The sequence below is a fragment of the Suricata suricatta genome, chromosome 10 (assembly GCF_006229205.1).
Source record: "Suricata suricatta isolate VVHF042 chromosome 10, meerkat_22Aug2017_6uvM2_HiC, whole genome shotgun sequence".
Lineage (NCBI taxonomy): Eukaryota > Metazoa > Chordata > Mammalia > Carnivora > Herpestidae > Suricata > Suricata suricatta.
This window is the reverse complement of record NC_043709.1, coordinates 97,499,080-97,519,960: the sequence shown is the minus strand read 5'-3', so window position 1 is coordinate 97,519,960 and position 20,881 is coordinate 97,499,080. Positions and strand designations below refer to the sequence as shown.

General features: G+C 55.0%; 3 protein-coding genes and 1 long non-coding RNA gene across 5 annotated transcripts; 2 read left to right on the top strand and 2 right to left on the bottom strand.

Moving 5' to 3' along the window:
• Positions 1-209: 209 nt before the first annotated feature.
• CDCA3 (cell division cycle associated 3) lies at positions 210-2,379 on the bottom strand. The gene is made up of 6 exons (XM_029953093.1): positions 2,269-2,379; positions 1,887-2,057; positions 1,497-1,626; positions 918-1,214; positions 700-803; positions 210-564 (listed from the first exon to the last, which is right to left on the bottom strand). Exons 2-6 carry the CDS (start codon positions 2,004-2,006, stop codon positions 406-408), a joined length of 810 nt encoding a protein of 269 aa, XP_029808953.1. The 5' UTR covers positions 2,007-2,057; positions 2,269-2,379; the 3' UTR covers positions 210-405.
• Positions 2,380-3,017: 638 nt separating this feature from the next.
• On the top strand, positions 3,018-16,201 carry USP5 (ubiquitin specific peptidase 5). Of its 2 annotated transcripts, none has more exons than XM_029953089.1 (20): positions 3,018-3,316; positions 6,074-6,199; positions 6,478-6,544; positions 6,737-6,870; positions 7,029-7,174; positions 7,400-7,584; positions 8,032-8,126; positions 8,791-8,984; positions 9,704-9,775; positions 10,044-10,131; positions 10,259-10,384; positions 10,889-11,042; positions 11,373-11,547; positions 12,175-12,263; positions 12,876-13,067; positions 13,584-13,727; positions 13,807-13,952; positions 14,169-14,322; positions 14,621-14,705; positions 15,560-16,201. In XM_029953089.1, exons 1-20 carry the CDS (start codon positions 3,107-3,109, stop codon positions 15,651-15,653), a joined length of 2,676 nt encoding a protein of 891 aa, XP_029808949.1. In that variant the 5' UTR covers positions 3,018-3,106; the 3' UTR covers positions 15,654-16,201. The 2 variants fall into 2 exon arrangements, with proteins under 2 accessions (XP_029808949.1, XP_029808950.1); XM_029953090.1 differs by having other exon boundaries at positions 3,019-3,316; positions 12,876-12,998.
• LOC115303336 lies at positions 12,406-17,182 on the bottom strand. Its single transcript, XR_003913980.1, has 2 exons — positions 16,866-17,182; positions 12,406-12,595 (listed from the first exon to the last, which is right to left on the bottom strand). It is a non-coding gene; the product is annotated as an uncharacterized LOC115303336 (long non-coding RNA).
• Positions 17,183-17,240: 58 nt separating this feature from the next.
• On the top strand, positions 17,241-20,826 carry TPI1 (triosephosphate isomerase 1). The gene is made up of 7 exons (XM_029953745.1): positions 17,241-17,505; positions 18,694-18,817; positions 18,928-19,012; positions 19,088-19,220; positions 19,516-19,601; positions 20,037-20,124; positions 20,213-20,826. The coding sequence occupies exons 1-7, from the start codon at positions 17,280-17,282 to the stop codon at positions 20,329-20,331; spliced, it is 861 nt and encodes a 286-aa protein (XP_029809605.1). The 5' UTR covers positions 17,241-17,279; the 3' UTR covers positions 20,332-20,826.
• The last annotated feature ends 55 nt before the right edge of the window (positions 20,827-20,881 follow it).

Genomic DNA, 20,881 nt, shown 5'->3' with positions numbered 1-20,881 from the left:
TGGAAGTTACTAGAATGTAAGCATGCGATACCTAAAGCTTGGAAGTGAACACGTAGAGAGGAAGAGGCCAAGGACAGAGCTCTAGGGGAACACCAGGATTTAAGGGAAGTGTGTAGAAGAGGCTTGGAGGACAGGAAACACAAGTTTCCCAGGCTACTTTTCTACATACAGAAGCCCAGCACAAAGTTTAAGTAGAACACTTGAAAGCATAATTTAAAATCACTTTCTTTAATATACAAGAAACACACAAGACACAAATAAGGTCTAAGAAAGTGCTCAGTCCCCGATTTGGTAATTTAGGGGGAGTGGAAGATGAGCCTTTCCAGTCTCCTAGGGAAAGAAGGGGCTGTGAGGACACAACATTACCAGGCCCCTGGTGAGCCCAGCTCTGGGGCCATGCACGGCCTAGTTCTCCACCAAGTTTGGAAAGTGCTGATTTTCCTTGTCCTGGTCCTGGCCCTCCTCCCACACTCGGCTTCCGGTTTCCAGAAGTCGTCCAGTTCCCAGAATGGCGCCTTCCTTTAGTGCCCTAGCATTTTCACTCAGGGGAGGAGGCCGTTTACCCTGCCAAAAGTAGCGTGTGAGTTGGAGGATGGAGGGGGGTTGTTCAGGACAGGAAGATTGGGTAGAAAAGCCTCCCACCCTCTCCCCTTCTACCCTGCAGTTCCTAGTAACAACTTTCATCCTCTCTCCTTTTACCTGTCGCGGTGTCAGAGTTCCGGGGGAGTTGTCATCCTGCAGGATGGTGAGGGGAGATCTCCCTGGTACCTTGCCATTTGCTTTCCGTCTATTGTGCTTAGAACCTAGAATGGGTAAGGAGTTAAAGCCAAAATTAGGGGTTTACAGTTTATTCCTCCTATGCTCCTCTGGACATTATCCTGATTTCTCTTCCCTATCCTTGCCCCTAGGTTCTATACCTGAAGGTCGGGGAGTCTCAGGGTCTCTTAAGGGCTTGTCTGAGCCCTGGCTGGCCGTGGGGGTTTGTGAGGGTTGTCCTGCTTCCTCCTTGGAGGAGGACACCTGCTTGGAGGGGAGCTCAGTCTTGCTCCAGAGTGGCATCCGGTCCTCGAGGGAAAACTGGGTGCCCAGAGGCAAGTCCAATTCAGAAGATGAAGTTGCCTCTAGGGGCAGAACGGTCTCTGAGGGAAGATTCAATGTGCAGGTTTCTGTCTCAAAGACTTCATTCAGCTGTTTCGCCAGTGGGCTTGGGGGCTCTAAAGGGGAGAAGTCAAGTGAGACAGTTACCCTATGATACAAATCACTCAGCAAGGACAAGACGTAGAGGACGTTTTTAGGATTCATGCTCTCATAGGTCAGCGATTGGGAAGAGAGAAATCGAGGTGAGGGAGAGAAAATGTTGAAAGTGGAGTGAGATTGGTTAAAAGCAAAAGGATGGAGGCCCCTTTGAGAAGGAGCTCTGGGAAGATGGCTTCACTGGCCCAACCCAAGGGTGCTAGGTGACAGCCTTACCAGAATTCCTTGGGCCCACCATTTACCTCCGCTGCTGGTCTTCATAGGTGTTCGTGCAATGCCAAGGGTAGGAGAGCGGGGATCTGAGTCCTGGACCTCATTAGGACCCTCCAACTGCTCCTCTGCTGGTAGGGCTGGCTGTGGAGAGCTCTCCACCTGGCAGAACCAAAGGCTAAGACAAAGTCTAGACCCTGAATATTCTTCCCTCCCAGGTCTCTAACCCCAGGTTGATATTCTAGGCAGGTATGGCCAGGGCCCTCAGGCATTCAGCCTACCCCCAACCGGATTAAGAAAGAGGGAAATAAGGCCTCAAATTACAGGGAGGAGGAGGGCGTGAGGGCTTTCTCAGAATCAGGTTAGGCAGAGGCCCAAGAATTCAGACTCTGCCACCCTTCACCTCCCCCGACCCAGAATACCTGGATGGGAGTGCGCAGGATGCCGGCACTAGGTGAACGGGGATCCGCCACTCGGGCCAGAAGCTTGTTGTGCGGCGGAGGCCGCGCCGGAGTGACCGGGGAGCTCTTGGCTGAGCCCATCTCAACCAGGAGAAATAAGGTGGGGCCCGGCCCGGGGCGAGGCGGGGACGCCTGTGAGAAATGACTCAGGTCTCAGCCATTACCGCGGCCACGTCGGCTCTCTTGCCTTCAAGACCACCCGATCTTGCCCGTTCCCAGATGTGGAACCTCCCCGCCGCTGGGCTAGGGGGCTCCGTGGAAACAACGACTGTTGTGGCTGACAAGCAGGCTCCTTCCGAGCCTGCTGGGCCCTCTAGTTTACTAATTTATTCCAACCACTTACCGGGCCCCAATTCCTCTTCGGGATGCACACAAGCTCAAGCCTCAACTCCCGACGCCGAGTTTCAAACTTCCCGCCACGCCCCCTGCCTTGATTCTATTGGTTGAACCGACGCAGACGCCTATAGGCCCCCTCTATGAGACCCGCCTCCAGTGAGTGGGCCATTGGGCTGGGAGGACGGCTGTCATGAGGACAGTGGGGCCAATGAGCAGCGGCTAGGCTTGCCCAGGGGTGACGCCTCCCTGAATACGGGACTTTTGTTCCGCAACCGGCTGTGAGTAGTCCATCGTGAGACTCTGAGGAGTGCCAGTCTTCGGTTTTAAGACCTCCAGTTTCAAAACCAAATGATTTTATTAAAAATAGAGTCATGAATTATTACGCTATTATGTACATATCTGGCTGGAGGTGTAGTTATGAAGGTTTTTCTGAGGCGAGAGAGATATTAATCTTCATTGGTCGGCGGAGTTGTCAATCAATCGACTAGCCTCATTGGACAGCCCTTTTCAAATACCAAGAATACAACTGCCCTTCTTTTTTCCGATTGGACAAGACCCAGGAAAGTTTCTGGGATTGATTGGTTTAAACAACCGTCAGTTTCTGCTCTTTGATGGAAGGCACGCGAAGGGACTATAGGGATCCCAGACAACAAGCGTCCACAACTCCCGGACCCGCCTCACTTCTCTACGGGCCTCTGCCCTGGGAGAGTGGGATTGGTTGCTTCGACCGTCGGTTGCACTAGAAGCGCTTTTTCGTTGGCGTTAGTCAAGAGTAGGGCAGAGGGCGGAGCACTACTAGGCAGGCTGCGTCCAACTGCCATTCTCGCGCGTCCTCCCTTTAGCGCATGCACCGAACGAGTAGTGCTCATTGGACGGCCAGACTAGGGGTTGGGGCACTGGGAACGGTGGGAGCTGCTGTGTGTGGAGGAGCTGCTGCCGGTGTCATGGCGGAGCTGAGTGAGGAGGCGCTGCTGTCAGTATTACCGACGATCCGGGTTCCTAAGGCTGGAGACCGGGTCCACAAAGACGAGTGCGCCTTCTCCTTCGACACACCGGTAAGCCCATTTCCCACGCCCGCAGCGAGCACGACTTCCTTCCATCGCCCTGGTCATTCTGCCAGGGCCTGCAAGGCTTGTGCTACCGCCTCCCCGCGATGCACCATGGGACTTGTAGTTTCTCACGCTCCTCCCTGACGTTGCTTTTAATTAGCTGGCGCTGTCGTGTGACTACTGCCCCCGGGAGCCTCCGCGTCCGCCTCACCCGTTCCCCGTTTCGTGGAGTACTATGGGGATCGTAGTCGCTCACTCCCCTCATTGCGGTTCGAAGGTAGAGGCGCATCCCGATCGCTGGACTACATCCCCCAGTGGACGCCTGCGAAAGTCGGGGAGTTGGCCTTGCCTGCCGCGCACGGCTCTCCGGGTTTTGTAGTCTCATGTGGGAGGGATGGGGCGACCCCGCACTGTTCTGGGCCGGGGTTTGGGTTTGAGGGTGGGGTTTGCAGTTTCTGGGCACCTAGTAGTCTGGAAGTGACCATGAAGAAGGCCGGTTCTGAGAAAGGCCGAGTTAGACTCCACCCATGGTTAATGTGGACAGGGGGCGGGGAGGTGGGTCATTGGTGGTAGGGAGGAGTGGAAAGAAGGGAGGAAAGCTCTAGTCGTTTCTCCTTTGAGGTGAACTATGACCGCAGCTCCCCTTTTCCCGCCCATCACCGAAAGCAGAGGGAACCCTTTCAAAAGTATACCCAGGAAGATGATGTCTTTCATGGAGGATACTAAGACCCCCTTTTCCATCCCGCTCCCACTCTGGACTAGTTAGACAAAGCCTCCACCCACACCATGCTTCACGTTTTGAAGGCTCCACCCGTAACCTCCCTTCCTGCAGCTCTGCCTTACTGTGTCACTCTCGAGCAGAGACTAGCCTTTGGCCTGGCCAGAGCCTGAGCTGAGAAGGCAGCAGCCTGGTTGGGATCCGCCCCCCTTACCACCCCTCCCGTCAAGCAGTCGCTGGGCCCTACCCAGGGTGTTCAGCCAGACCAGCTCGTGGCAGAGAAAATTGCAAGTCAGAGTGGAAAGGCTTCATTAATGCATCGCCCGTGCTCAGTATAGCAGCATGATCTAAGGCCCAGTTCAGGATCATCACTGTGATTTGTGGTTTGCTTGGTTTGCTAGGCTTTGATCTGGGTCTCAGACCATGTGCTACTTCTCTGGAGTCTGGGTTGGGCAGAGCCTAAAGAAAGCTGCTCAGAGCAAGGTTCCCAAGCCTGAGGGAAACCCAGCAGTTTTCATTTCCAGCAGAGGAGTTCGGTTACTGAGGAGCTCCTGCATGTCATCAGGTTCATCATATGCATGGGTTGGTCCTGTCTTTGTCAGGAGAGAAAGGTTTTTCTTAACTACCAACAGATGGTACAAGTCAGTGGTTCCCTCTTCACACTCCTGTCTGTCTCTCCTGAGTAACTGCTTCGAATAACCCAAATGGTGTTTTTTAAGCGTATTATACTTTCCTTCTTTTATTGCAAGTCAAGAGATCTCCAGTGTGGCCTTGTACTTCCCTGACCAGCTGCCAGCACGGTTGATTATCTTCAAATTCGGTTCATGGTAGAAAGCTTATTTGACCTCCGTGATGAAAAATGCTCCGTTCGCTCATGAACAATGTAATCCACACTGTCCTAGGGAGTGGTACAGAGCAATCTATGGGACCAAGAACTGCCTTAGATGGTGCCCTATTTTTCATATCGCAGCAGAGAATTTTCCAAGGCCTCTGAGGTGTTTACTCGAAGAAGAAGATGCGTGTCGTTGCTTGGATCTGAGGGAAGACTGTTGTTTTCTCCAGTGACCTCCTCCACCTTATCCATTCCTCCTCACAAAGACACTAGTCGACTTGCTCAGTGTTAAAGAAGCTCATCCTCCCTCCTTAGCTGTGATTTAGGGTGGACCCTTCTCTCTCCCTGGTTTCTTCCTGGGTTATATGTGTTTGAGCTGTCTCAGCAGGTATTGCTAGATTATTCCTGAGAGGCATTGGCTTTAAAGTTGGCAGTTGATGGACTTAAGTGGGGGATTTAGTTATTGATCAGAGGGAAGGCAGCAGGGCAGTGGCTGGAGAATGCTGGTCTTCACGTCCCTGCTGAACGAGGTCCAGGTATACTGTTGGGCCCCAGAGAAGGCATTGTTAGCCGGGCTATAGCAGGAGAGGAGGGAGAGGACTCAGTGTGGACCAAGGTTTGACGACCTAGTAGGGTGTGGTAAGGGAAAAGTCTGGGCTTGCTGGCAGGTTCCGGAGTTGGGTGTATTGTTCACATGCTAGACTGCTAGAATCTCTGCTCCTCCAGTCCGGAAAGTTTTCTGAATCTGGAGATAAGGCAGGGTTTGTCATTGCGTGGGGGTAGTGGGAGATTCAGTGTCTGACATGCAGGTCTTCCCTCTCATGGGAAAGGACCCCTCTTCCCTCTGAGTATAAGCCCTGGCCCTGGAAGTCCATGGTATTTGATTCCCATTGACCTCAAGGAAAGAGATAAAGGGAGTTCTCTGCAACTGATTGGAAGGCTCCAAAGCCCAAAGAAGGAGCAAGAAGAAGGAGGAATAGTGACTGACAGGTGTGGCTCAGCTCCTGGTGTCCTTGTTGGTTGTTATCAAAGACATGGGAGAATGGGAAGCATCTTAGCCCTGTACCAGGTCTTAAAAGGCTAAATGACTTGCCACCTGGCGTTAGAGAACAGAGCCTTTGTTTTGGAAACGGGTTTCTGACCCCAGGTCTTGGTCTCCCCACCTAGCCAGGCTTCATTCTCCCTGTTTCCTCCCCTACCTGTCGCACTGCAGGAGTCTGAGGGTGGCCTCTACATCTGTATGAACACATTCCTGGGCTTTGGGAAACAGTATGTGGAGAGACATTTCAGCAAGACGGGCCAACGAGTCTACCTGCACCTCCGGAGAACCCGGCGCCCGGTAGGCATAGAGCTGGGGCCAGGCCTGGGGACTTTCAGGCACGTCCTGCTGGGCCTCCATTTTGAATCTGTCTCCTCCATTCTGGCCTCCTAGAGGCCTCCATTTCCCCCTCTCGCCTGTTTCTGTTAGTATCATTAAAACTCAGCACATGTGTTTATGTTTTTTTTTTTTTTAGCTCCATTCCCTTCCGAGATTAACCCACTCTTTCCTGTCCATCTTCCCCACTTGTCCCTTCCCTGACACTCATTGCTGATACTGCCCTTCCTGCCTCGTTGCAGAAAGAGGAGGACACTACTACAGGCACTGGAGACCCCCCCCGAAAGAAGCCCACCCGGCTGGCTATTGGTGAGCACCATTTCAGTCCGGTTCTCCCCGAGCCGGTCTTTCTTGCCCTCAGAGACACTAGAAAGGCCCCCAAAGGATGAGCCTGACCCGTGGCCCTAGAGCTCTGGGAGGGGACGAAATGGGATGCTGTTTGAGAGGAGTGACATTTACCTGTGGTGGCTGTCCTACCCTCCTCCTTCCCTGTCTCACCAGGTGTCGAAGGCGGGTTTGACCTCAGCGAGGAGAAGTATGAATACGATGAGGACGTGAAGATCGTTATTTTGCCAGATTACCTGGAGATTGCCAGGGACGGGCTCGGGGGACTGCCTGACATTGTCAGAGATCGGGTACAGATGCCTTCCCACCCTGCCGGGGACCCTGGGGCAGACAGGCCCAGAGCAGTGACGTCTCGAGCAAGCACTGAGAAAGCTGGAGCCTGACTGAGGGGCTCGAGGGGCATGTAGGGCGGGGGGCTGGGCCCTGTCTCTGACCTGTCTCCCCCCAGGTGACCAGTGCGGTGGAGGCCCTACTGTCGGCCGACTCGGCCTCCCGCAAGCAGGAGGTGCAGGCCTGGGACGGGGAAGTGCGGCAGGTGTCAAAGCATGCCTTCAACCTCAAGCAGCTGGACAACCCTGCTCGGATCCCTCCCTGGTGAGGCCTGGCCCCTCCCCCTTGGGCCACAACCCCCAGCGCAGGGGCAGAGAGGCCACCCTCGTGGAGGATCTGGGGGGAGAGGTCAAGGAGGGGGGCCAGGGGGCGGTGAACTCAGCCAGGGCCATCCAGAGGAGCATAGAAGAGAGCGCTCTCCAGACCGCAGGGGGCTAGTTGCATATATCCCCGCTGCTAGTTCAGCGTGTTTTCTTCTCCCTGGGTTAGCGGCTGGAAGTGTTCCAAGTGCGACATGAGAGAGAACCTGTGGCTCAACCTGACAGACGGCTCTATTCTCTGTGGCCGCCGCTACTTCGACGGCAGTGGGGGCAACAACCACGCCGTGGAGCACTATAGGGAGACAAACTACCCACTGGCCGTCAAGCTGGGCACCATCACGCCCGACGGAGCTGGTACTCCCGCCCCTCCTCCTCCAGCCGCCTCCATGCTCCAGTGGAGTTTCCTCATTGTATATGACCCAGGGAGCACGGGAATACCTCCTCTTGATAAACGATGAGAATGTTGTGGACAAGACTAGATCTTTAGCTAACCCCCCAAACCCAAGTCCCCCCCCCTTAGAGGTTATCAACATCATCTGTGTAGTGAGTATCCTTCCCAAACCACCTGACCCCAGCACCTTATCCTGGGGGTAGAGTCACGAGCAACTGTGGCCCTTGCCCTCTTTCACCCCAGCCTATCTCAGAAGGGCTTGTGACCTCACCGATAGTCAGGGTGTCAAGGGAGCTACCTTTACAGGCTCATCCTTCTGTCCTGCCAGGCGCCCGCCCCGGGGCAGAGAGTGGGATTGGTGGCTGGGCAAGAGCCACTGCTTCTGACACTGCCCCTGCCTCCTGCCCTAGATGTGTACTCCTACGATGAGGACGACATGGTCCTAGACCCCAACCTGGCCGAGCACCTGTCCCACTTTGGCATCGACATGCTGAAGATGCAGAAGGTGAGACCCCTTTCAGCTTCAGCTCCTTCTCATCCCTTCCCGCCAGGCCCTTCCTCGCCTGAGGCTGATGTAGTGCACGGGAGAGAGCTGCCACAGTTACCCAGGTCTCCAAGACATTTGGGCTCCCTTTGAAAAAGTTTCTATAGAGTCCATCATTCATTCATCACTGACTACCACATACCTACTCTGTGCTAGTCACTCTGTGACTAAGACAGGTATGGCCTTTCAGAGACTTACATTCTAGATGGAAAGGCAGATATTAATCACGTGCTCAGGCACATGAGTGAATGAGCACAAACTGATGGGCGCTGTGAAAGGGACCGAAGGGGTGCGGCACTAGTGTATAGCAGGAAGACCTTGAGCGGAGATCTGAAGGACGAGAAAGGGCAACCTCAGAATGGAAAAAACACTTCAAGTGGAGGGAATCACATTCATTTCTTTCTCTCCCCCACCCAGAGGCCGGATGACTAACCGCCTCTGGGACCATCGCTCGAAGCCCTCTGGAACTTGGACTGGAGATAGCCAGTGCGTCTCCCATGTTAGAGTCCACAAGCAAACACGTTCTAAGGTCCAGCAGGGTAGCATCCCAGACCCTGTGAGGGATCAGTGTAAAAATTTCAGGGCTGAGTTTCTCGCCCTGTCTGAAGTGCCCCTTCCCTTGCAGACGGACAAGACCATGACCGAGTTGGAGATAGACATGAACCAGCGAATTGGTGAATGGGAGCTGATCCAAGAGTCGAGTGTACCCCTGAAGCCCCTGTTTGGGCCTGGCTACACGGGCATCCGGAACCTGGGTAACAGCTGCTACCTCAACTCGGTGGTCCAGGTCCTCTTCAGCATCCCCGACTTCCAGAGGAAGTGAGTGGCGCCCTCTCCCTGTGACTGGCCCCTTGGCCCTGGACCCCTGCCCCCACAGCTCTCCTTCTGGATGCCAGCCTCTAGGCACACTTCCCCTTCAGCCACCCGTAGCACCTCTGGGTTCTAGCTCAGGCTTTGTTCTTATTCCACTGTAGCTGGCATGTTCCCATTAGTTCTAGCAACCCCACTGTCACGCAGCCCCATGAGCCCCACTGGGAACAGAACACCGAATCCTGGGGGTCTCACTGGCTTCCTGACTGACTCAAGGGTGAGGGGCTGGTCTTTCCTTCAGGCCAGTGACATCACATGAGTACCTAACATGGACATGTAGCATTTGGAGGAAGATTTGGGACACTAAGGTAGAAAAAAGGCAGATTCTGAGCATAAGTGAGTCTGCTTTCTAATTGAGAAGGACTTGATGGATAAGTGAAAACTTAGCAATGTAGTGACACTTTCTGTTCCAGGCTGCCGTCTCCCTTCCCCTGGCTCACTCCTGGGGAGGAGGTAGTGGGCGGGGGGATGCCTCAGGGTACACTGCATGCTGGCATGGTTGAGAAGAGGAGGAAGGGCAGGTTGCTGGGAAGAAATGGACTCCGTATTTCAACCACGTACCTCCCCACTCTGAAGGTTGCCTCTTCCCCTGATCTAGTAGATAATAGTCCCTTTTTCCTTGGAACCCATGCCAAAGCACCTTCAATTATCCTTCTCTTCGCTCTTAGGTATGTGGACAAGCTGGAGAAGATCTTCCAGAATGCCCCGACCGACCCCACCCAGGACTTCAGCACGCAGGTGTATGTAGCCAGGTCCTGTGTACAGCCGCGCAGCCTATATGCCTCAGTTTTCCATGACTACCTGGAGTGGGCAGCAGCTCAGGACGTTTGCCTCTGGCCATGCTGCCTGCCTTGAGTTGGGTTGCTGGGGAATCTCAGGGTTTTCACATTCTAGGGAGTTGCCTGAGGGCAATAAGCAGGGGTTGAGTTGGGGAGGAAAAGGCATAGGTAGATGTCAGATGATCCACAGCCGACTGAAGCTAAGTGGTTCTCTTGGATGTTAATGCAGGGCCAAACTGGGCCATGGCCTTCTCTCAGGAGAATATTCCAAGCCAGCACCAGAGTCGGGCGATGGCGAGCAGGTGCCAGAACAGAAAGTGAGTCTGGGACTCTGTCCCTTCTAGGCTCTGGAATGAGGGGGAAACAGAGGTCTGGGATATGTCTAAAGAAGACCCCTTGGTGGCTCTTGAGCCCCAGCTGAATTGCTGCCCTGCCTCTGCCTAGGAAGTTCAAGATGGCATTGCCCCTCGGATGTTCAAGGCCCTCATTGGCAAGGGTCACCCCGAGTTCTCCACCAACCGGCAGCAGGATGCCCAGGAGTTCTTTCTTCACCTCATCAACATGGTGGAGGTATGGGCTGGAAAGATGGCAAGACAGGGCACTCCTCACTCCCTCCATCTGCCTGCGGTTCTCTCCCTCGGGTCTCCTGCCCATTCTCCTGGCAGCCACCACCAGCCCCACCCCCGGAACCCAGTGGTCCGCATGCACCGGCCCTTCCCTGTGAGCAGTGGTTGCCCCTGGGGAGAAGAGTAAGGCCAGGCAGCAAGCCTTAACACTGGGTGGGCTTGCGGCCTAATGAAGGATGCACCCAAGGACATGATAGGAGGATGCTTATTACTTATAAAGAAAAATACCAGCGTGTTTCACCACAGTCTCACAGTGCCATAAGGGCGCCAGAGTCAGGGAGGGTGAGTTCATTAGCGAAGGGTTCTACTTTTGTGTCCCTAGAACCTCCTAGTGGTAGACTCCCTTCTGCTCCTGTCTCTCTCCCTGACCCCCCCGCCAGTGACCCTTTCAGGCCCCCCTCCCATTCCCTGGCCACCCAGACCTCCCCACCCTGCCTCTTTCCCATAGAGGAATTGCCGGAGCTCTGAAAATCCTAACGAAGTGTTCCGCTTCTTGGTGGAGGAAAAGATCAAGTGCCTGGCCACAGAGAAGGTGAAGTACACCCAGCGAGTGGACTACATCATGCAGCTGCCAGTGCCCATGGATGCGGCCCTTAACAAAGGCAGGTTGCCCTCAGCAAGGCCTGGGTGCAGCACGGCTCTGAGGTATAGGAAGAGTGCTTGGGCACCATGATGGGAGCGGAGCCCACGGTATGGCCTGCTTCCCCAGCCAGAGGCCCAAAGCTGGGCCATCTCAGGGAGGTAGGATCACCTTTGCTTGTCAGAGCTGTGCTGGAAAAGAGAGGCAGGATCGTATGTGGGCATGTGGCAGGTGGGTTTGGGGACAGCGGAGGAGCCAAAGTAGTCACGGATGTGGAGCCAGTCTAAGGCAAGGCTGAGGAGGGAAGGAGGCAGTGCCCTCCGAAGGGTTCACCCATCAGTTCTGTCACCAGAGGAGCTGCTGGAGTATGAGGAGAAGAAGCGGCAAGCCGAGGAGGAGAAGCTGCCCCTGCCAGAGCTGGTTCGGGCCCAGGTGCCCTTCAGCTCCTGCCTGGAGGCCTACGGGGCCCCCGAGCAGGTGGACGACTTCTGGAGCACCGCCCTGCAGGCCAAGTCGGTAGCCGTCAAGTAAGTCCTGATGGCCTGCACCTCTGGCTTTGGGCCAGTGTCGGGATAATCCCGGTGACACTGTGTCTGCCTCTCCCATCCTTCTGTACCTTTGTGGTTGGATTCTCAGGGCTGTGTCACTTGGGGCTGGTAATCTGGCCCCGAGGGAACCAAGAGGCCCTGGCAGGAGTAGACATGGGTGATGACCACATTGCCTTCTCCTGCCCCTGCCGCTCCCTCTTCTCTTGTACAGATCACATGTTAGTACAGCTTTTGTCCGCTAAACTCCCTCAGTCAGAGCGAAAGCACGTAGTCTCTTGTGGACAGAATTTGGATTTCTAGCAAACTGACTTAGTTTGTGCCTAATTCTATCATGAGCATAAGCTGGAGATCTGAAGGAGTGCTTTGGTTCCAAGGGATTTCAGCCAGCCTCTCCCCCCACTCTCCACCCCGCCTTTGACAGGCCCCTGGCTTTTGCTGCTCCTAGTTTGCAGCCCACTCTGAGGCCTGCCTGGGGCAAGATAAGAATATGGAATACCTTCTGGGCATCAGGGCTTCTGCCAGTGAGAGGCTGAACCCCCGGGTGGGGGTTTCAGGACAGGAGGACTGTGGGATTCTTTGGGTACCAGGACATTCTCTCTTCCCCAGGACCACACGATTTGCCTCTTTCCCTGACTACCTGGTCATCCAGATCAAGAAGTTCACCTTCGGCTTAGACTGGGTGCCCAAGAAGCTGGGTATGATCGCTGGGACGAGTGAGGGAGGTTAAGCAGAAACTGCTAGAAAAAGAAGGGGCCTTAACATGTATAAACCAGCATTTCTCCAACTTTTCCTCTGAGGGAGGAAAACATTGCCCTCAGTGTTTCAAAATAAGGCAAGTTTGAAAAGCACAGACTAAAACTATTAAAACACTTGATGTCATAGCGATGATTTACAAGTAACAGCGATTTTCTTGTATACTTGGTAAGATGTCCTTTAAATAGTCTTGAAACAGTTCTCGTGAGTCTTCCAGCCCCTGCTGACTTGGAGAGCTGCTAATTTAACTTCATTTCCTTAGCTCAATTGAGGCCTGCAGAGGGAGAAAATCATTGTTTTGCTACATATGGGAGGCCCCCATCCTGTCCATAGCTCATGTGTGGTAGATCTAGGACTAGAATCCAGGTCTCCAGGTTCCCAGGCCCACCATCATGTTACACCGGGACCCCTAAGACTGGTGCTGTTGTGAGCAGCAACTTATTACAGAGCAGGGCCGAGGTACGGGGCAGGGCTTCAACACTCCCAAAGGGCTTTTTCAGGGAGGGCCCCAGGGAGCTGCTGAGGTAACCCTTTGCCTGCCATTCCAATTACAGATGTGTCCATCGAGATGCCAGAGGAGCTAGACATCTCCCAGTTGAGGGGTACAGGGCTGCAGCCTGGAGAGGAGGAGCTGCCTGACATTGCCCCACCCCTGGTCACTCCGGATGAGCCCAAAGGTAGCCTTGGTTTCTATGGCAACGAAGACGAAGACTCCTTCTGCTCCCCTCACTTCTCCTCTCCGACATGTTAGTGACTCTTCTTCCTGCCTGTCTCTCTCCTTTGCTGATGGGGGGTCTTATCTGCCTGCCTCCCCTTGACCCTGTCCTTCGTATTTTTCCTGTCCTCCCTTTCAAATTTCCCCTGCCCTCTTTTGATGGATGGGAGGACGGAGCAGAGCACTCCCAGCCATACTGCCTGTGTGGCGGCAGTAGCACTGGCTAAGTGCCTCTCTACTTTGTTCCCTCATTGCTTGGGGGTGGGGCGAGGCATCGTACTCCAGAAGCGGGGCCCATTCTCTGAGAAGGGGCAAGGAGGGGGATCCATGGGAGACCTTTAGCCTCAGTTCTGTGTCTTCAGTACTGCTGGACCCACACTACGTCATGCTGTCATTTTAGTTCTGGAGTAAGATGCCACGCCGTGGAAGAAGAATGCATGGAATGGGGGGTTGGGAGAGGGCCCTGGGGACTGCACTGTGGGAGGGAGGAGGAGCAGATAGGAGCCCAAGGAGCCAGGTCACCATGCCCTCACTTCTCCCCCAACAGCACCCATGTTGGATGAATCCGTCATCATCCAGCTGGTGGAGATGGGCTTCCCTATGGACGCCTGCCGCAAAGCTGTCTACTACACGGGCAACAGTGGGGCTGAGGCTGCCATGAACTGGGTCATGTCACACATGGATGATCCAGGTAGGCGCGGGTGGGTAGCAGGGTGGAACGGGGCCACTGTCCTCCCACACACACGCAGCATCCCCTTCGCCCCTCGCAGATTTTGCAAACCCCCTCATCCTGCCCGGCTCCAGTGGGCCTGGCTCCACAAGTGCAGCAGCCGACCCCCCGCCTGAGGACTGCGTCAGCACCATCGTCTCCATGGGCTTCTCCCGGGACCAGGCCCTGAAAGCTCTTCGGGCCACGGTACAGGCTGTCCCCTGGCTGAGGACTGGGGGCCTGTGGGGAAGAAGTGGGTTGGGGGGAGATTTCATCCTTTGTCAATGAGACCAAGGGCAACTGGGATGGTAACAGCCAAGGGGCTCTACCCTTTCGTGGCTGCAATGAAGGAGCTGAGCCCTTCCCTGGTGGTTTTCTTGCCCTGAACTTGTTGGAAAGAGTCATGCTTCCCTCCTCTCCAAGAACAATAGTTTAGAAAGGGCTGTGGACTGGATCTTCAGTCACATTGATGACCTGGATGCAGAAGCCGCCATGGACATCTCAGAGGGCCGCTCGGCTGCTGACTCCATCTCCGAGTCTGTGCCAGTGGGACCTAAAGTCCGGGATGGCCCTGGAAGTGAGTGTCCCTGGGAAACAGGCCAGTGGGATCTAGCCAGTCAGCTACCAGATCCTCATTACGAGGCAGCGCTGCCTCCCTCAGGGCAGGGGGAGGGCGGGGGGTTACAGGCTTCTTTCTGCTGACATGGCTTCTGAAGGGGGGATTCTGGGAGTCCAAGACAGATTTGTGACTCAGTACATGCCCCCCATTCCCTGAAACTTGTGTCCCAATGTCCCGAGTTTGAACTGTTGGATGTACCTTTGGATGTCACTCAGGGATTCCTCTCATTGTGTTCTCTGCACCACCCCTTCTCTAGAGTATCAGCTCTTTGCCTTCATCAGCCACATGGGCACCTCCACCATGTGTGGTCACTATGTCTGCCACATCAAGAAGGAAGGCAGGTGAGGGGCTGGCCGTGTACCTTCGGTGCTAGGGACCGGTGGTGAGAATGAGGGGTGGCGTCCTGGAAGTCCTTAGAATATTTACGAGAGAAGGTAAAGGCCTACTAGGTGGGGGGCACAGATACACTGCACATTGACAGAATGCCTGACAGCAGGGATCGGCAGACTACAGCCCCAGTGCTGCATCTGGCCACCTGCTTTTATAAATAATGGGTTTTGTGGGGTTTTTTTTTTAAGTTTTATTTATTTTTGAGAGAGAGAGAAAGAGCATGAGCAGGGGAGGGGCAGAGAGAGAGAGGGAGAGAGAGAATCCCAAGCAGGCACTGTGCCGTCGGTGCAGAGCTGGACTCGGGGCTCAAACTCACAAACTGTGAGATCATGACCCAAGCGGAAATCAAGAGTGGGATGCTTAGCCTATGGAGCCACCCACGCGCCCCATAAATAAACTTTTAATGAACGTCACCACACTTAATTCACATATGTATTGTTTGTGGCTATTTTCACACTGCAACAGGAAAGTTGAGTCATCACGTCAGAGACCGGATGGTCTGCAAAACCTAAACTATTCACTGTGCTGCCCTTTACAGAAAAAGTCTGCGGACTGGACCAGGGCCTGCAGGAATGGGTGGGGGGTGACTAGAGGTACTGGAGGATTTGAAGACTCAGGAGTAGGGAGTGAGATCCGGATGCTCCCTTCAGGCAGATAGCAGCTAGACTGTAGGTCTCTGACGTGATGAGCTCCCAGGCTTAGAATGTTGGGAGCTCGTGCCCCAGAATCACCAGGACCAGGGGCTGTGTCAGAGACTAAGCTGATGCCCTATGTGTTCATCCTTCTCCCTCCCCTGCTTCCCCAGATGGGTGATCTACAATGACCAGAAAGTGTGTGCCTCTGAGAAGCCGCCCAAGGACCTGGGCTACATCTATTTCTACCAGAGAGTGGCCAGCTAAGAGCCTGCCCTGACCCCTTACCACTGAGGACGGGGGACAGACCATCTGGCATGAGGAACAGGGGCTGAGGAATGGGCTTCAGCCCCACCCCTGCTCTGTCCCGTTTTTCTTTTTGTTCTCAGCAACAGGGAAGAAGCTAGAGGCCATAGGAGAATGGCCAGGCAGAGCGGGGGACACTCCAGAGACTTGGGCTAGGGCAGGAAGGGGATAGGAGGGGCTGGCCACCTGTCTGTGAAGAGACTTCGTTGCTTTCCCCGCCCCTTGAACCCACAGTGCTCTGCTTCTCTGTGTAATCCTGCCAGCCCCTGTGTGGAGGGGGGCTTGTGTGTGCGTGTGGGTGTAGCTTTGTGCAGCCTCTTCCACAGAAGGGGCATCTGTGCCTGCCCTCCCCCTTTGTGTTTGCTCCCTGTGTGGTCAGGCAAGGAGGGCTGGGAGGGAAATGGAGATTCCCCCTTGCCCTCCTGCCTGTCTTTCCCGATCCTGTCTCTCTCCTGCCATTCTCTGGAAAATGCCAAAATACACGATGTGAATAAAAGTTCAATGGCTAAGTTGTGTCCTGTTTGATACCTTAAGGGAGACTTCTCTTGCCAGGGGCTAGCAGGAGAGTCCAGGAGCGCCCTCCCCTGCCCCGCATACCCCTCCATTGGTAGTTCTCAACTTTTCACTAGTTCTAGAGTTCTTGGGAAACTGGGTGAGATGAGGGGAGGTGAGCGCTGGGGCAAGAGAAGAAAGCCAAGAGTGGGGTCTGTCAGGGGGCGCCTGGGTGGCTCAGTCGGTTAAGCGTCCAGCTTCGGCCTAGGTCATGATCTCATGGTTCGTGGGTTCGAGCCCTGCGTCGGGCTCTGTGCTGACAGCTAGCTCAGAGCCTGGAGGCTGCTTTGGATTCTGTATCTCCCTCTCCCTCTGACCCTCCCCTATTCCCACTGTCTCTGTCTCTCAAAAATAAATAAAGAACATTTAAAAAAAAAAGTGGGGTCTGTCAGAGCAAAGATGGGGGTGAAGAGCCCTGCCTTCCAGCAGTCACACCTGGAGGGGGCCCAAGTAGGTATTTCCCAAATGTCTCAGGCCCCCTAGGCCCTAGTGTTGGGTTGGCCAGCTGGAGCAGAGTGGCACACCCGGAGGAGGGTGTGGTTTCTCCAACTACCTCCCTCCTAGCTGCCCAGTTTCTAGCCAATGTGGGCGGCCCCTCCCCCTCTGAACCCTGTTACTTACCCAGTAAATGTGGGACTAGACTTGCCCTGGGTAGGTCAGAGGGATGCAGCCACTCCCATCGGGGGATAAGAGAGGTCCTTTTCTCAGAGTTGGAGAGATGACCCTCACGGATCTCTCGGTCCTGGCGAGCAATGTGATCTCAGGCCACCTTTGGCCCTCTGGGGGGCTGTAGTCGCGAAGTGGGGGCATTTCTGAGCCCAGGTTCTCACCTCCCAAAACCAAGCAATGGATGCGAAGGCGACTGAACCCCTGGACACCCCTGGAACGTGGCTACAATAACTGGGGCAACATCAGAACATTGCAACACCGGTGGCTGCGGCGGGAAGGCGGGGGGTGGGGGGGGGGGGACGGGAGGTGGAGTAGCGGAAGGGCGGGGCGGCGGGAAGGATTTCCAGACAGGGGGCCGAGCTAACCATGGCCGAGGGCGGGGAGAAGGCGGAGTTCTGCCTCACGGCCCTCTATATAAGCGGGCAGTGGCAGCGGCTGCGCGGTGAAACTGACCTTCAGTGTGTCAGTTCCAGCGACATGGCGCCCTCCAGGAAGTTCTTCGTTGGGGGGAACTGGAAGATGAATGGGCGGAAGAAGAACCTGGGGGAACTCATCACCACCCTGAATGCGGCCAAGGTGCCGGCCGACACCGGTAAGCTCTAGCCGGGTCGGGGTCAGGGCCCGGGCCGGGGTGGGGGCTGAGGGGAAGGTCGGGCGTGGCAGCGCCCTCTCCCGAGCTGTTAGCTGGGTGCCCAAGTGGACCTGGATGCAGGGATAAAGACAAGGGCTATTGGGGGGTCCAGACTTTGACCCTGCAGCCGCAATACCGGAGGTGTGTCGAAGGAAGAAAGGTGGGGCCACATTTAATGGTGCCCTCCGACCTGAGGCAGGAAAGTATTTCTTGGGTCATCGGGAGGAAGATGGCCCCGAGGCGCGGATTTGGGCTGCACCCAACAGGAGCCGGGGATAGGAGCGGAGCCCCTGCGGACGATCGCCGGAAGTTGGCGAGAATCCCCGGGTGGGGAGAGGAGGCTGAGACTGCGTGCGGGGTTTTAGCTACCTGCCCCTAGGCCGTCTGCTCCGTGCGCCGCCGCACGTAGCCCACAACTCCTCCCCGCGCCTGGCTGGACGGGCCAAGTCCCCCATCCTAGCGGCTGCGGCCTGCTAAAGTACATGCTCCATCCTTCACCCCCGGCAGTCTGGATGCCTGCTGCCTTCCAACGAAGGGACTGAACAGGTGCCGAACAAGATGGGCCATTGGGAAGGAGAAGAGATCCTAGTTTTCTCAGGGCTGGAAACGGGGAAGCACAAGGCCTCTCTTTATGAGCTAGTCATCTCCCTGCCACCCACGAGCAGAGAATCTTTATCCTCCCACTCACCTAAATCACAGAACCACGAGCCTGATTAAAACAGGCCCGGTTTATTCCCCCCAAAGACCCAGTACAAACCCCACGAGTTGGCTGCTTCTGCTTTTGCTAAAAATCCTTGCTGGAGATGTTAAGGATGGGCTATTTTAGAAGGAAGGCGTGGTTGGCTCCAAGAGAATGCTGAGTCTAGGAGGTGCCCAGGCCCAGAATAGCCTGGGGAAATCAGAACCACAGCTGTTATAGAGCAGAGGGCAGGGCAAGGGCCATGGCCTCCCAGGGACACCTGGAAGGCTCCAGGAGTTGAGTACAGGCCCAGCCTGGGCAGGCTAGTAGACAAAGGTTATCCTGCTGGAATGAAAAGGAGTGAAAAGCAGAACTGAGAGATGAGGTGCGGAGACTCCAAGACACTAGATGGAGTCTGGAGAATGGCTTCCTTGTGACTTCATCCCCTTGTGCCATCATCTCCTCTCCAGAAGTGGTTTGTGCACCCCCCACCGCCTACATCGACTTTGCCCGGCAGAAGCTAGATTCCAAGATTGCTGTGGCTGCGCAGAACTGCTACAAAGTGACTAACGGAGCCTTTACTGGGGAGATCAGGTGAGATGCAGGTGGGAGAGGGGTCCGTGGGGCTCTGCCCTCACTTTCCTCATTGAGGGCAAAGCCAAAGGGTGGGCTGCTGAAGCATGGCCTTCTTGCTCTTCCTTTAGCCCTGGCATGATCAAAGACTGTGGAGCCACGTGGGTAGTCCTGGGGCACTCAGAAAGAAGGCATGTCTTCGGGGAGTCAGATGAGGTTAGTAACCAGGAAAAGGAGGTAAGAGATGCCTTATTCCAAGAGGGGTGTCTCACCAGGTCTGTTACTCAACAGCTGATTGGACAGAAAGTGGCCCACGCCTTGGCGGAGGGACTTGGAGTAATTGCCTGCATTGGGGAGAAGCTAGATGAGAGGGAAGCTGGCATCACTGAGAAGGTCGTTTTCGAGCAAACCAAGGTCATCGCAGGTAACTCTGTAGAAAGGAACCTTTGAGCCTGGACAGGGCTACGGAGGCACAGAAGGTGGGGTGAGATGCGCTGCAGCCTAATTTGATCCCCATCCTGGCTGATGCAGGAAAGGAAGGAGGAAGGTTAGAATCCTTGCATCCTCCATACCCTTCTGTTCCTGCCTGGATGGTAGAGATGCCACTTGGGAGTTTCTCCAACAACCACCAGGGGGCCACCAACGTTCATCATTCCCTGGGCTATGGGCTGGCTAGCTCCTTCCTGTTCACCCTTCCATCTATGATCTCTGCCCCACAGATAATGTGAAAGACTGGAGCAAGGTTGTCCTGGCCTATGAGCCTGTATGGGCCATTGGTACTGGCAAGACTGCAACACCCCAACAGGTAACTAAGCCCAGGAACTCTGCCCTCATCTTACCCCGCTTTGGTAGGACTAGACTGCCACAGAGGTCACCCAAGCCAACCCCTCGGTTTAAAGACAGGAGCCCCCAGAGTAGTGCGCCTGACTCTTGATTTCGGGCTCATGAGTTCAAGTCCCATACTGGGTGTAGAGATTACTTTAAAAGATAAAATAACTAAAAAAATAACAATGAGCCCCCCCCCCCCCCCCCCCCCCCCCGCCAAGCCCAGAGAAGGAGAATGATTTGTCCAAAGGCATCCATTCCAGGGCCTGGGTGGAACTGAAGCTGTGGTATTCTGACCCAGATCCCAGGGTTCTTGTCCTGAAACCACACTGCCTCTTTTCGGTGGAGCCCAGGGTCTTTTAGCCTTTGAGTGGAAGGTAGAAAGAGGCTTATGTAGTCTGGCTTCTTGTTTTAGGCCCAGGAAGTACATGAAAAGCTCCGAGGATGGCTTAAGTCCAACATCTCTGATGCTGTGGCTCAGAGCACCCGTATCATCTACGGAGGTAAGTGGGTTTGGCTCCAGCCTGAGCCAGGAGTGGACTTGGCCCTTCTGTCCCATCCCTGACCATTCCCTGTCTTCTCCCTTCCCAGGTTCTGTGACCGGGGCAACCTGCAAGGAGCTGGCAAGCCAGCCTGATGTGGATGGCTTCCTCGTGGGCGGGGCTTCCCTCAAGCCTGAGTTTGTGGATATCATCAATGCCAAACAATAAGCCCATCTATCTCCCCTCCTCTTCCTGCTAAGCCAGGAACTAGGTAGCTCAGAAGCCCAGTGACTGTGCTTCTACCCCCCCACACACACACCCCCACCCTACACATGCTTCTGACGGTGTCACCTGCCCCCCTCGTGGCCAAACTATACCTCTTCTTTACCGTTTACACCTTACCCCGTGACGGTTGGGACTGGGCCTATCCCTTCTCCACTGACTGTAGTGGTTGGAACTAAACATGTCACCAGGTGGCTCCTCCTTGGCTGAGAGGTGGAAGAGGTGGAATTTGCTCATGGGTCCCCCGCTCAGTCCCCAGTGAGGGCAGGAGAGAGAAGCCATCCTCCTCTCCTGTCTTGCACCATGACGCCAAGCGCTGAGACAAAGTCCTGTTGTCCCCTCAGAGGCCAGCGGTGCCGTTCTCTCCCATGGTGCCAACGCCTGTGTGTGTTGTGTATGTGAGCAATCCCACGTGTGGGGGAAATAAACACCTGGCACTAAGCCTTGTGGTTTGTCCTTCTTCACTGTCCTTGCCCATATACCTTCTTTTTCCTTT

What these genes read in the sequence shown, in the direction of transcription:
- CDCA3 (XM_029953093.1), bottom strand. Translation starts at nt 2,006, where the DNA reads ATGGGCTCAGCCAAGAGCTCCCCGGTCACTCCGGCGCGGCCTCCGCCG. An exon ending in TATGAAGACCAGCAGCGGAG is followed by an intron (nt 1,215 to 1,496) that starts GTAAATGGTGGG and finishes TCTCCCCTTTAG; the next exon opens with AGCCCCCAAGCCCACTGGCG. An exon ending in TGAGACTCCCCGACCTTCAG is followed by an intron (nt 804 to 917) that starts GTATAGAACCTA and finishes TACCCATTCTAG; the next exon opens with GTTCTAAGCACAATAGACGG.
- USP5 (XM_029953089.1), top strand. Translation starts at nt 3,107, where the DNA reads ATGCACCGAACGAGTAGTGCTCATTGGACGGCCAGACTAGGGGTTGGG. An exon ending in CATCACGCCCGACGGAGCTG is followed by an intron (nt 7,585 to 8,031) that starts GTACTCCCGCCC and finishes CTCCTGCCCTAG; the next exon opens with ATGTGTACTCCTACGATGAG. An exon ending in ATCCCCGACTTCCAGAGGAA is followed by an intron (nt 8,985 to 9,703) that starts GTGAGTGGCGCC and finishes CTTCGCTCTTAG; the next exon opens with GTATGTGGACAAGCTGGAGA.
- TPI1 (XM_029953745.1), top strand. Translation starts at nt 17,280, where the DNA reads ATGGCCGAGGGCGGGGAGAAGGCGGAGTTCTGCCTCACGGCCCTCTAT. An exon ending in CAAGGTGCCGGCCGACACCG is followed by an intron (nt 17,506 to 18,693) that starts GTAAGCTCTAGC and finishes TCTCCTCTCCAG; the next exon opens with AAGTGGTTTGTGCACCCCCC. An exon ending in AGACTGCAACACCCCAACAG is followed by an intron (nt 19,602 to 20,036) that starts GTAACTAAGCCC and finishes TTCTTGTTTTAG; the next exon opens with GCCCAGGAAGTACATGAAAA.